The sequence below is a fragment of the Anticarsia gemmatalis genome, chromosome 10 (genome assembly GCF_050436995.1).
Source record: "Anticarsia gemmatalis isolate Benzon Research Colony breed Stoneville strain chromosome 10, ilAntGemm2 primary, whole genome shotgun sequence".
Lineage (NCBI taxonomy): Eukaryota > Metazoa > Arthropoda > Insecta > Lepidoptera > Erebidae > Anticarsia > Anticarsia gemmatalis.
In genome coordinates, this window is record NC_134754.1 from 10,135,572 (window position 1) to 10,150,647 (window position 15,076).

Here is a 15,076-nt window from a genome sequence, read left to right on the forward strand (position 1 = left end):
TATAATTAATGAAACTAAAACTGTAATTTTCTTGTCCAATTTTCAGCTGTAAGGATATACCTGCCAGTAATAATATTATAGGATAAATATTTCTTTAAAATGTACAGTTAATAATAAAAAACATGTATTTTGGCTAAATTAGGTAATTTGTTTCTATATTATTATTTAATGCACGTATGGTGCGGTGGTTTACGTGGTTACCTCGCCGCAATTACTCGCGTAATCGCGTGTAGTGGGTCTTTTATCCCGCCCAGGACAAGAAATTGTGTGATGAGAATGAATATCTGTACTGAAACTGGTTGTTAATTTATCTAAAGAAATACTATGTAGTATTTAGAAGTATATAAGTGAGTGTATCAGTTGTAGTACTAGTAGCTTTGCTTACTTTGGAATCAAGTGACTGTGTGTGAGTGGTCCAGTGATATATATTTATTTATCTTTTTAAGCAGTGATAGCCGAGTGGTTTAAGTTGGCACCTCCTACGCAAGTGGTCGCGGTTATCCTTCGGTGAAGGAAAACATCGTGATGAAACCTTGTATGCCTAAAAAATTGTTTAATACCTTCTTTGAGCGCATGCAAAGTCCCCAACCCGCACTTGGCCAGCGTGGTGGACTCAAGACTTAACCCCTCCCTCGTTTTAGAAGAGACCCTTGCCCTGCAGTGGGACATTAAGGGGTAATAAAAATAAATATATATTTTTTTCATATATCGATAAAAATAACATTCGTAAGTGGAGCTTCCCTATTTTGACAGTTATGTTGGCAGTATTGTACGTCAAAAATTTTGTTTTAACAGCCATTATTTTCATTTTTTGGTACAAATCCCCGAAGTCTTTAAGAGACGGCTCTTAAAAATTAATGATTATATTCTCTTTGGCACTTATGTTTCCTTCATCAAGTATATTATCACTGTAACAGATGACAACACAGAGCTAAAAACTGCCGGCAGTAAGACAGATTGGAAAAATACTTCGAGGCAAAGACATTTTAAAAAAAGTAAACAAGCGGACCGTTACTAAGTTACATTGCGATAACGAGCGATTATTATCTCTGTCCTTATTACTCGTACGCGCAATAATGGCCATGGCTGATGTCGTTGTGTGTTTTGTGTGGTTTCGTGGTATACGAAAACAGTCAGTACCGTACTTGTCATTGTTGTCAACATTTGGTCCGCCATTTTGCGAACAAGTATCGTTCCTGTTTGGATTGCGTTCGAAGTGAAACATATTTTTTCATCTTCGTATTTACTTGGTTTTTTGTTTAAAATTCGAACTTCATAATAATGTATTGAAATAAAAATGTTTTGAACGCCTGAAACTTTGTTTACATTCATTATCTCGTCTGGTTCGCATCTCTGGGCATATTTCCCTATTTTTATGTCAACATTGGAAAGGTTTTTGACGCAATATAAAAGTTAATTCATACTGTACTTGATAGGGGCGCTTATTAAGTTTGCATTTAAAATTTGTCGATAGTCTAAGTAGTGGAATATGGCTCCACTGATTAATTTTAACAATTCAAATTAGTGACAGGGACATAAAAGAAACAAGTGAAATGTGTTTTAAGTTATATGATATCTATAATAAAATATGAACGAAACGACAAATTTTCCATTGTAAATTACTATTTGTAATCAATAAATTGTTACAATTCCTTTTTCTCTTCGTCATGTTTCTTGTCATTTTGTACTGTCACAACGTTAGTGACAGGAGGCTTCGGAGCAGCCGCTGCCGCCGCCCGCTGAGCTGCCGCTGCTGCACGCAGTGGCTCTACTGTAGCAGCCACCCGAGTAGCCAAATCTTTGTCAACAAGACTTAGCAGATGCAGCACTCGTGGGTACACGGGTGGTGTAACTGGCACAAGAGTATTTGAAAGTGTTGTTATAAATCTAAGCTTATGATCCTCGCCCTGAAGAATATGGTTATAGAAATACCAACTAGGCTCTAAATCTACGGCGCTTCTCTCCATGGTTAGTAACTTCTTTTCAGGCCGTCTTGCATCTACATACGGGCTAGGACCATGAAAAGAGTTGACGAAGTAATTTGGTGAATCACGTCCGTTCATGCGCAAAGGCGGTGTTCCGTCACGATTGTAAGTTTTTGCATACAACGGAGTGTTCACAAAAATTTTATTATGGTTCCTACCAATTCGGTAATTTTGCGCGTCCTGATAAGAAATGCGTCTAGCTCTGAACAACCAATCGACTGGGCCTGGAATGCCTGGAACTAGGTGAGCTGGATTATACGCACTTTGTTCTACGTCTCTAAACTGATTTTCTACGTTCCTGTTTAGTACTACACGACCGATTGGTACAGTAAAGAATGTTCCATTTTTCCAGAGTCTTGTTACATCAAAGGGATCATAGTCTACTGTAACTAAATCATGTTTGGTCATGACATCCATTTCCAGTAGCCACGAGGGATAATTCTTTTCTTCGATGTTGTTATACAAATCTCTAGTAAAGTAATCCAAGTCAAGAGCTTGAGTTGAAGCTGCGCCAGCGGTAGTTAAAGACGAAAATCCTTGTTCCGTTCTGAAGTTAAATTTGACATAATGCGTTTCTCCGTGTTTATTGGCGAGTTCAAAGGTATGGATTGGGAATGCATCCATTTTTCTATAACCGTCTGGAGTACCGTAGTCAGAAAAAATCCAAAATGCAGCGTGTAATATTTCAGGTCTCTTCGTTATACCATCCCAAAGAGCTGTAAAATCCATTAATGCAGTTTTAGGATTTTTTTTAAACAAGTGAACTGCAACTGGAAATAGATTTGCGTCTCTGTACAAATAGATAGGTGTGGATATCGCAACTAAATCTAAATTTCCGTCTTTAGTGTACATCTTGATTGAAAGACCCTTGAACTCGTTCATAAGGTCGGTTCCACCTTGGCCTGGCAAAGATCCTGATAATCTAGCGACTAATGGCGTTTTCTTTCCAACTCCATTGAAAACATCAGCATATGTGTATTTGGAAACGTCGTGGGTTACTACAAAGTAGCCAAAAGCGCCCGTGCCCTTTGCGTGAACTACGCGTTCAGGAATTCTCTCTCCATTTAAATGGAACAAGGAGTCGACCAGCAATGGATTGTTAAACTGATCTGAGTTAATTGAATTTATGTCTCGAATTTCCGTTGGTTCTCCTGAGCTTTTGGTCCACAGTCCTATTGGCACCTGGAAAGTTAAAATACAAGACAATGTTGAACTATTTTTATAACTACGAGTATATGGTATATGAGTTTATACTTATATCTTTCTGATGAAAGATTTTCCTTTACTCTCATTGTTTACTATGGGACTTGAATATTTTGTTTGGTTTTAATGTATTTAAATGTGCTTTTTGAAATAGTATTCAATTTAATTAAATTTATTGTACACAATTTTTGTCATAGTGGTTTCTACATAAAAGGTAGTGCTGTAGTACTACATATGCTGTCGCGGATCTTTCTTTTGAACTATTCAAGACAAACAATCTTACTGTATATCATCACTGTATTACTCCCATCATTTAGGCTGCGTATGCCAAGATAACTCTTAGAAAGCATATTTTTTTCGACTTAACTTACATGTATCGTTATATTACGACTAACATTACATAAAAGCACTAGCTGACCCGCGCAACTTCGCTTGCGTCACATAAGAGAGAATGAGTCAACATTTTCCCCGTTTTTGTAACATTTTTTACTGGTACTGTGCTCCTATTGGTCGTAGCGTGATGATATATAGCCTATAACCTTCCTCAATAAATGGGCTATCTATTTCTGAATGATTTTTTCAAATCGGACCGGTAGTTCCTGAGATTAGCGCGTTCAAACAAACAAACGCTTCAGCTTTATAATATTACATAAAAGCATTAAAAACTGTAGCTGATATGTTGTTCTGGTTTACAACCTATATTACTGTTAAATTTCATTCAAATCCGTCCAGTTCGTGTTTTTGTAAAAGTATAACAAACATACATCCATCTATCCTTATAAACTTTCGAATTTATAATATTTAGTAGGTATTACCGGATGATGATGTTTGAAGTCCAAAAGCTGCCTCGACGCAGGCTCGTAGTTTTGTGAAATGTTTGCATAATCAGCTTTTGCACTTACAACTAAGAATATACTAAGAACAATTAACGTTATAGAACCCTCCATGGTTGAACGTCTGTTCAGCTTTGTGTTAAACAATCTCCGCTTATAAGGAATTTTTCAGACAATTTTTTTGATATGTAACAATTAGAAATCGAATTATACTAATTATCATCACTTAATATAACTTACTTTTTTATTTGCGTTAATGTACATACATATGTAAGCAAATATTTACTCTACTACAATTGTATATGGCCTTATTTAGTAGAGAACGTTGCTAGTGAATTATTACTGTAATGAATGAAACTGTAATTTTCTTGTCTAATTTTCAGCTGTGAGGATAATATACCTGCCAATAATATTATTATTGGATAAATCTAACTCCAAAATGTACAGTCAATAACAAAATAAGAAAAAAACATGCTTTTAGCTAAATTAAGTAATTTGCTTCTATATTATTATTTAATGCACGTATGGCGCGGTGGTTTACGTGGTCACCTCGCCGCAATATCCCGGCCGGTTATACTCACCACTCGCGTAATCGCGTGTGGTGGGTATAACCCATCCGGGACAAAAAATTGTGTGATAAGCATAAGTAAGTTATTTGGTTACCATAATACAAGCTCTGCTTAGTTTGGAATGAAGTCACCGTGTGTGAGTTGTCCAATGATATTTATTTATTTATCTTTTTTTATTTATCGATAAAAATAACATTCGTAAGTGGAGCTTCTCTATTTTGACAGTTATGTTGGCAGTATTGTGCGTCGAAAGTTTTGTTTTGTTCATACTCTGTTTTGATACGCTTTTTTGCCTATTTTGCATTATATTGCCCGTATTCCCGTAGTGATAATATTCTTTCTACTAATGTTTCCTTCATCAAGTATCTTATCACTGTAACAGATGACAACACATAGCTGAAACCCGCCGGCAGTAAGACAGATTGGAAATAAACTTCGAGGCAACCTTGACAAAGAACTTTATTCGTTCTTTATGATACCATAAATAAAATGACTAGAGATGTGGATGCTTTCTGGGAATCTTTCCTTATTTTTATGTCGATACCAGGAGAACAGTGAATGAAGAATACTATTGCATTAATAACCCCCGGTGTCTGAGTATATTTAGCGGTAGTTTATCTATTTGATAGCGTTTTTTTTATATGAGTTTAAGCACTATTGAATAGATAAACTACTGCTAAATGTACCTCAGAAACCGGGGTAAGAGATTTCTTTGTTCGTGACACATGATGCAGGTGCTTAAGTGGTCACACAAACACACACAAATATAGGATAAGTACCGCATACTTTAAAATCGATTCACTTTTTTTTTATATTTAGAAACATAAACATTTAATAATGCTCAACACTAAACAGCTTTAAAAAAAAATCAATGTTGTGGATCTTAAGACTGGCCAAAAACTGAAAAAATAATATGCAAAATAAAAACTTCAGCGATAATAATGCGTAATTGAACGATTTCTATATTATCGGAGATGCTCGCTTTTCTGCAACGTTTATTATTGAAAAATAAGTCGTCCTGTTAATCATATATTATGTAATGATTATAAAAAAATACATATGTTTTATGTTTCCAACTGTACTCAAACTAATGTAGATTGAAAGAAATAGTATTGGAAGCGTATCTAATTAATTTTATAATACTAGACGGAGTTTGAAAAACGTTTATTAGTTGATAATGAGCAGGTAATTAATTGTTAGCTGTAATTGTCTGACTCTGTAGCGCATTCGGGTGTGTATGTGACTGCCGCGAAGAGGTCTCGGGTTCGAATCGTTGGTCGGGCCAAAAAGATTTTTCTGCATTTTTCTGTTAAGAATTTTTTAAGAGATTGCCCGGAGTTAGAAAATTAAGTTCGTAGACCTCCATGCCTCGCAGAGGCTCCCTGGTCGTGTCGGTTATTCGTCTCACCGGGCTATGATTTGGTATATTTGGTAATTACTTGTTACAAGTCTCGGTACTGCTCTGAACAAACGAAGAAACTAAAGAAACAAGTGCAGGTGGAAATACACCAGTATTTCACCGTTACTCATATACCTCCGAAGGTATTTTCTAAGAAATACAAGTGACAAAGAACGAATGAAAATGTCAGAAAGAATCCCGGCGTGGATGCACATCCCTAGTTCGCGATTGATTGAACAGCGCAAACAAATGGGACCTCCCCATTTCGTTCGCATTTTATTATTTTTAGATACCTTTGATGTTCCTCTTTCTGTTATGTGTTAGTGTGTTGTTAAAACTTATGACCTTTTCAGACTTGGAACCAAAAATAAAAACATACATACATAATATTACGCCTGTTATACCCGAAGGTATAGACACAGGCGTGATATATACATATAGTATATAAACCCACGTTTAACATTTAACAATGTTAGTTCCATTTAATGGAGGCGAGCCTTTTGCTATGAAATAGAAAATATCAAGAACTAATTTATTGATCCAAATCTGGGGGCACGGAAGTGCCCCCGCAAGTCGAGCAAAAAAAAAGCGGCACGGCCGTAACATCCTTTTCTCGAAGCAATTCGGGCTATTTTTGACACCCTATAATTTCGTAGTGGATAAAACAAGAAGCCTGGATTTTCAGCAACTAATCAGTCATTGTATAAACACGGTATATTTAAAATTTCAGTTAATTTGAACCAGTAGTTTAAGAATGACAACTAGTTAAAATTTTGAATTTTGTCACTCACTGATTCACTGACTCACTGACTCACCGATCATCAAAAGTCTAAGGTACTTCTAGCAGACTTAGAAGCTTAAAATTTAGAATACAAATAGGGTTTAGTGTCTTAATCATGGGAAAAATTCAATATTTTCTAATTTCGGTCAAGTTTTCTAAATACACTAACTGCAACAATAACTTTGTAATCCCATATAAATGTATAAGATTACAAGGTTACATTTGCAGTTAATGAATTAAATTATTATTTCTGTAGAAAATAAAATAAATAGGTGTAAATATGTATCTACTATATGAGACATAACGGGAGGGGGTATAGGGTGGGTAAGGGTGTTTAGCCCATGAAACTGAACGACATTCCCATAGGAAAATATGTTGAATTATGAAAAAAATACGGCTTTCCATACAAATTGGACTTATGTTTGCTCAATTCGCTCTACAAAAAGAAGTGAGATGCCATCAAAAACATTCTGTAAAAACCTCAAGTCTCGCCGTAAAAAGTTGTGAGATCTATATAATACCAAGTCGATTAATCTATTTAGTCTCTACTTAAAGGACCTTCTGTCTTAAGTTATTACGTATGTTATTATCATGCCAATTTTAAAAAAAATACCTTTAAAACAAATAGATCGACTTGGTCATCGCAAGAAAACACAAATTCGCCATTAACATTTCAGGAGCATTAACTTCTCGTCGTGCTGTGTAGTGTGATACATACTAATAATCAAATCATGCGATGGCCAGGTCGGTCTATTTCTTTTAGAGGTATTTTTTTAAAATTGGCTTGATAATAACATACGTAATAACTTAAGACAGAAGGTCCTTTAAGTAGAGACTAAATAGATTAATCGACTTGGTATTATATAGATCTCACAACTTTTTACGGCGAGACTTGAGGTTTTTACAGAATGTTTTTGATGGCATATCTATTAGCAGACTCGGGAGATGTCGTTCTGTCAGAAAAAGTTTATGTCACTTTCAACTTACGGACAGCCATGATGATACCTTCCAGGTGTATTAGTTGTTAAACCATTTTAAAATTATATTGAGATATGCACTCAAAATAGGTTCAGCCGTTTAGAAGATAGCTAAGAAACATACCGTTAATAGAAACGTACAGAAGAAATATATAAAAGTACTCGCGCTGCTCCGTTTGCATTTAATATGCTTTAGGCGTTCATTTCTTAAAACGGTTGAGTCTACTGTTTGCTTGATTCATTCAGTTATGTCCAGCCTAAAGAGCAATTTTTAATAATAATTTGTCTCTAGAATTCTGTTTTTCTTCACGTATAGTCAGTAACCTCAAATAATAATCGTAGAATCCAATCGTAACTCCTATAACAATAAACATAGCAATGTTTCATCGAATGGCCGTTGTTTAAACCAATTCATCATTTTGACGTTCTAATCGAATATGATTGATGTATTGGAATGTTCTGGAATGTCTCTTATCTATTGTGTGTTTAGAAATGTGAGGCTATATTTAGGATTACGACTAACATTCGATAATACTGACGTCACACACATTTTCTTGAAAAGCGTCAATAGTCCAGCGTCAGTAAAAAGCCTTTGGGGTTCGCGGCTGTCAGAGATAGATACAAAATTCGTATTTAGTACATCAGTGTGCCATAGACTTAAGCATCTGTTGGTGGTTTATTTGATATACCCACTTTATTTCGTAAATACGTAGAATTGCTATTCATAATCTTGACAAATGATCCTGTGGCTCTCTACTATCATACGTTGGACTATACTATAAAAACGCTTTAAAAAAAAATAACTTCTACGCAAATCATTTGCTCTAATGCAATGAATTTTTTAAACATACAAACAACGGACACAAAACAAAACCAGATATGGAATAACTACTTGTAAATCGTACAAATATTTGATGCGTGTGGGAACGGAGACCACGACTTGCGTAAGCAATGATAGTTTAGTTGTATTGATGTTATTTTCCATATTTAGTTGGAAATAACTTTCAAATAAACTTTAACGGTTATAATAACATCAGAAAGAAGTCATGTGTGTATTAGAAATAATGATCACTAATTGCTCTAACGGTGAAGGAAAAATGGTCATGAAACCTTGTATGCCTAAAATTTGTCTAAAACATTCATTGAGGGCATGCAAATCACTTGACCAGCGTGGTGGACTCAAGGCCTGACCCCTCCTTCGTTTGGGAGGAGACTCTTGCCCTGCAGTGGGACAGTAAGGGGTTAAGAAAAACAGAAGATACAACCCCATTGTGCTATACACTTGTACATCGTATATAGACATGCTTACGTCACTGTAATAAACGTATTACAATACGCACTTTATATCGATTGAAACTATTTAATTATTTACAAGTTTACAACGTAAGGGCTGGATTATGTGTTACACGGAGATCTTAAATCGGGACTATTTTGGTATATTATTATTATGAGCATATATAAATTTCAAGGTATATGAAACGCAACACATATTGTTCTTTATACAGCCAGATGAAATGTTTCTCATTCCGGGTTTCACTACAAAGCCTTTTTTAGCTCTTGAAACTACACTCTAATAACTAATAAGGAAATCGGGATTTGTTGCGGGGATAAGGTGAATAAAGCCAAGCAAAAAAGTTCACTTTATTATTTTACAAAAGTTATATTTTCACATACCTTTACGGCATTATTGCAATAGTTTTTTTTTTGTTTATAGGCTGTTCCATGAGCGAAGAGAGATACTCAAGGCCTTTACAATTCGTAATGGTTATGTTTTGGTACATTTTGTACCGTTACGAGGTTAGAAGCAGGAGGTCTTGGTACAGCCGCTGCAGCCGCCCGTTCCGCAGCCGCTTGTGCACGCAGTCTTTCAACAGCAACTGTCACTCGAGCAGCCAAGTCTTTATCTATTAGATTGAACAACTGCAACACCCTTGGGTACACTGGTGGCGTCACTGGCACGAGAGACATAGATACAGTCTCGATAAATCTTTGCCTCTGAGGCTCATTCTCAAGCACATAGTTATAGAAATACCAGCTAGGCTCCAAATCTACTGCATTTCTTTCCAAATTAATTAATCTTTTATTAGGTTTCCTTTCATCAACATATGGTATGGGGCCGTTGAAAGAATTGGGGTAATAATTTGGTGCATTTCGCCCGTTTGCCCGCAAAGGCGGTGTTCCGTCTCGATTGTAACTCTTTGCGTATAATGGCAGGTTCACTAAAATTTTGTTGTGATTTCTTCCTAATCGATAGTTTTGTGTGTCTCTATAGAAATTACGTCTAGCTCTGAACATCCAATCAACTGGACCTGGGATACCCGGAACTAAGTGAGCTGGATTATATGCACTCTGTTCTACATCTCTGAATTGATTTTCTACGTTCCTGGTCAGAACTAAACGACCAATTGGTACTGTAATAAATGTTCCATTTTTCCAAAGTCTTGTGACGTCAAAAGGATCAAAATCTACTCTACTTAATCCATCTTTTGTCATAACATCCATTTCCAATCGCCACGCGGGGAAGTTTTGGGCTGCGATATTATTGTACAAATCTCTAGTAAAGTAATCTATGTCTCGGGCTTGAATACGAGCCGCTCCAGTAGTTGTTAAAGATGTAAAACCTTGTTCTGTTCTAAAGTTGAATCGAACATAGTGAGTTTCTGCGTGTTTATTCGCAAGTTCGTAAACATGCAAGGGAAAAGCGTCCATTTTGCGGAAGCCATCTGGAACACCATAATCGGACATGAACCAGAATGTTGCATGTGTAAGTTCAGGTCTTAAAGTTACTGCATCCCAAACAGCTGTAAAATCACTCAATCCGGTTTGTGGGTTTCTCTTAAACGCGTGGACTACGAACGGGAATAACATGGGATCTCTATACAAATACACAGGTAAGGATAAACAAGTGAAATCTAAATTTCCTTCTTTGGTGTACATTTTTACTGCTAATCCTCTAAACTCATTTCCAAGATCTGAGCCACCTAGATTAGGTATTGATGTTGACAATCTTGCCACTACTGGTGTTTTCTTTCCAATTTCATTGAAGACATCAGCATATGTATATTTAGAGACATCATGAGTAACTTCAAAGTATCCGAAAGCTCCAGTGCCTTTCGCATGAACTACACGTTCAGGTATTCTCTCTCCATCTAAATGCAACATGGAGTCAAGCAGCAGTTGATTGTTGAATTGATCTGAGTTTATTGAATGTATATCTCGTATTTCTGTCGGTTCTCCTGAGCTTTTGGTCCATAGTCCTATTGGCACCTGGAAATTGTAAAAACTTTTTTTTAACATTGACACTAAGATGACTAATGTGAGACTTGGTCAAATGCTGCACGAAGATTTTTTATCTTTCTTCTAATGCTGACAGATTACGAACGGGTACACTACCTGCTGATTTCTATTTACATAAAATCTGTATATTTTATTGCCACTTTGTTTATAATTACGATCAAAGAAAGCACAGTAACAATACAAGCATGAGACAAATGTACGACACTAGTACGGTCAAATAATATTATCTGTTTTGAGTTTGGATTAAATTTTTGGAGCTAGTATATGTTTAGTAGTATGAGTCCGGATTTAACCACTGCTAAATTATTATCGGCAACCTTATCAGGTAGAACTTTGCAAGGCACTTTAACCATGGGATAAGTTCTTATCCACGGGGTCTAAAAATTTACCCATAAAATGTTTATTAGTTAACTGGACACCACACAAGTTCTCCTTAGTTTGGGATTAGATCGCGATGCATGAGTGAAAGACATTTATTTGTTATTTATTCATTAGAATGAAATATTTACCGGATGTCTAAGTCTGAATTCCAAAAGCTGTCGAGCCGCAGGTTCGTACGTGAGCGAAATATTTGCATAATTAGCGTTATCATCACCATAAGCACTTATAACTAAGAAACAAAGAAACACAATTACGCGCTCCATTGTAGAGCGAGCGCGTGTCCTGCTTTACTTATGTGTATCTCCGTTTATAAAGACTTGACCGATACAAACCAATTAAATATTTAGAGTCTAAAATCGTTTAATTTGATCAATTTTCCATCTAGCTACTAAGTTCGAAGTCAGCAATTTATTATAATGTTTTTGTGCAATAATTACGTTGCTGCGCCTCGGTTTGGCCTGCTTTGTATCGGACTGTAAAGGCGTAATAATTGATGTAAATATAATTACTAACAAGTCTGTATGCGCGTTTTTTACATAGTTGCCTTTACGACTGTTTATATTACATGAATGCTTTAATTGCGCGTTTACAGGTGTATCAAAATCATTAATTTAATGTGTGAGTAATTAATGTGTAACTAATATAGCTAGTTAGCGCTCACAGTTGGGTAAACAATTTGTGGATTAAGCAGTATTTAGTGCAGATATCCTATGGATGGGTGGCAATTTGACTCACCATCTCAATTACATGGGACATTGATCCTGGTTGATTTTCAGTTGGAACAACTTTGACATTGACGTGCCAAAAAAAAGTCAATTCCCGCCCTATGAATTGCTCTTGTGTCACGGGTAATTTTACAAACAAACAAACAACGGACACAAAACACAACCAGACCCGAAACAATATTTGTGAAATGCACAAATAATTTTTCCGTGAGGGAATCGAACCCACGACCTCCCGACGCGATGGTAGCGGCGTGGTGACCTTAACCACTGCGCCACGGAGCATTCGATAGTTGTAAATAATCGCTCTAAAGTAACTATAATATAAATAAAATACTCGTAACTTTTGTACCATTATCAGTATTTCAAGTTATAATTGCTAACTTCCCTTCTAGCATTTACCAATGACCTTTAGAATATATTAGTAGCCCAAAATATTTCGTGTACATAAAGGTACATAATAGTCAGTTTATATAATTGGTTTAGGAAACGCGTGTGAAACAAGATCGGTTAATTCAAGTTTAATAACTTTTAAGTGAAATAGTTACTCTTTGTGATTTGTTGAACCAGAAAATATTTATGATTCAACTGTGCGTAAATCATTGTTATGTGTAATAAAAATGATGTCTCTATTATTAAATACAAGTATATGTATATTATGCCCGAAGATGTAGATTACTGCAGAAAACGAATTAAATCAATTTAATTGGTATAATGTACCTTAAATGCGCAATAAACAATGATTTCTATTCAATAAACCAACAATCAATCTTGACTATTAAGTGAACGAAAAGTCAAAAAATCATTTCAAAACACAAAAATTACTTGATGATCAACGATTACAAACTCTTACACACATAGAAATACATTGAAGTGGGTATTAAGCGCAATTGAAAATTTAAGGATTACTGTAACTTATATTATACTATTATTATACTATTTTAAGTCTGTCCGTGACCAAGACCAATGTAACTGGGTCGATATGTCAAGTTACAAATTTATTGCTTTATTAATATTATAATTCATGAAATCAGCGGACTAAAACCGTTCATCACGCAATCCCGCCCCAAAACACTTATGGCTTGCATAGAACAATCAATAACTAGGTACAGCTAAGTGTCTCGGAGTTCTATTTTAGGATCACTATAACACAAACAAAAATATACCTTATATTATTAAGTATAAAGTTGATATTTCCCCAGCAACCTAGATACATATTGACCTGAGCAAGATCGGGAACAGAAATAGGTCAGGCGAGGTCGCCTCACTCCAATTCTTTTTAATTGCTATGTATATACACGTAGTTAATACACCTGTAGATTGTGGTTTATTAAGCTAGTTTTATTATCTAGAGACAAAACAGTTTTAATTAAAAACTAGAGTTTATCATGTTTGAAGGCTTTTTGAGCCACCTTTGTCATGGATTTTCAAGCCTTGTAGAGATTGCAAGTTATTGTATGTCATTGTTACCTCAAAATTAAAAAGTAATACTTACATACGATGATTTATATGAATCTGAGTGAAACAAAGAAATCTGTAGCCATCGCTGCGAGTAGCATTTTAGTTTTTACTTAGCCTTATGGATAAATAATAATGATATGATTTTATGTACGTATGTTTGCTAATATTTGTAACTTACAATGTAGACCATATTTATTTAAAGTGATTTGGAGTAATTTGGGCATTGTTTGAAACAGTGAGCTGATTCTATCTAGGCAGCGAATTATTAATTAGAACGAGTATAAAATAATTAACTATTGTTTGTAAACGTACAACGTAAAGTACAACGATATTAATGAAATTGAACACGAAAGTGTAACGTTTGGAAAATTCAATAAACCACGAACAGCCTTATTCTATGAGAAAACCATTTCCCCATTTCCTTTTGTAGAATGGTCTAACATACATCAGTGGAAGTACATTGATGGAGAGGCTCGTCCCAAAGAACATTTGGTACATCCCATAGATTCGTGTAACAAATGGTTAAGGGCATAGCCAGTGAATCTTTCGGACTTTACATTGTCATTCGTCTTTCTAGCGGTAGTCCTGTTTCTTTTATGTAGAACATTCTTTTGAAAAATAATGGTAACTTGGGTAGATTAGCTGTGTTTTCGTTTTGTATTTAAATAATTTCTTTATTAATTACTTGTGTAGAATGTAGAGCTAGAAATATTTTACCTTGGTACTAGTATCAAAAGTTTGACATTAAAAGTCCATACTCTAGAATATTTTGTGCCTAAGGAAGACACTAGTGGCGCTTAAATTCCCATTCAAAATTTAGTCCTTTTACAGATTATAGAATTAAATGTTCTTATGATATAAAAAAAAATCTTTTAAAAGGTTTACTAACAATATAAAAAATACTCCGAAAATGTAGGAACAAAGCTTGTAGTCTGAACATCAGTATCCTTATAGTAATATGGACTTAAGTTCTATCAGCGTCTCTGAAGTTTGCATTGCAAGGGTTTCTTAACTAAGAGACACTGTTCAAAGCTGCTAATAAGTACTAGCAGTACTGTCCAAGCAGTCGAGTGAAGCCTTACTGCTTTTCGTTTTGGCTAAAGTAAATGTTGTATATAGAGAACCTGAGAAAATCACACCTGAAAATCCTAAAGTATACATTTTGGGACATTCGATCCAAAAACAGTAGTTTTATTAAGAACCTAATTTGAATACTAAAACAACCAAACAACTTATTCAAGAGGTCCATAATCACAAGGCAGACAAAATGACCTTCTTTGAAACACTACAAAGAAAGACACCGACGTCGGAATTTTAGACCGACGAATTAGCATTCAGAAACCCAATACCAAAAACGTAAATGCTCTGACTAAAATAAGACTGGCCGTATAAAATTTCAAAAGCTCCGTCGGATCACTAGATAAACCAGTTTAATGAGACCTCCCCCCTCGCCCTCCGCTTAAGCACT

General features: G+C 35.4%; 2 protein-coding genes across 2 annotated transcripts; both read right to left on the reverse strand.

Moving 5' to 3' along the window:
* Positions 1-1,643: 1,643 nt before the first annotated feature.
* LOC142976306 (catalase-like) lies at positions 1,644-4,136 on the reverse strand. The gene is made up of 2 exons (XM_076119592.1): positions 4,004-4,136; positions 1,644-3,167 (listed from the first exon to the last, which is right to left on the reverse strand). Exons 1-2 carry the CDS (start codon positions 4,133-4,135, stop codon positions 1,644-1,646), a joined length of 1,656 nt encoding a protein of 551 aa, XP_075975707.1. The 5' UTR covers position 4,136.
* Positions 4,137-9,373: 5,237 nt separating this feature from the next.
* Positions 9,374-11,728, reverse strand: LOC142976205 (catalase-like). Its single transcript, XM_076119475.1, has 2 exons — positions 11,554-11,728; positions 9,374-11,014 (listed from the first exon to the last, which is right to left on the reverse strand). Exons 1-2 carry the CDS (start codon positions 11,686-11,688, stop codon positions 9,497-9,499), a joined length of 1,653 nt encoding a protein of 550 aa, XP_075975590.1. The 5' UTR covers positions 11,689-11,728; the 3' UTR covers positions 9,374-9,496.
* Between the last annotated feature and the right edge of the window lie 3,348 nt (positions 11,729-15,076).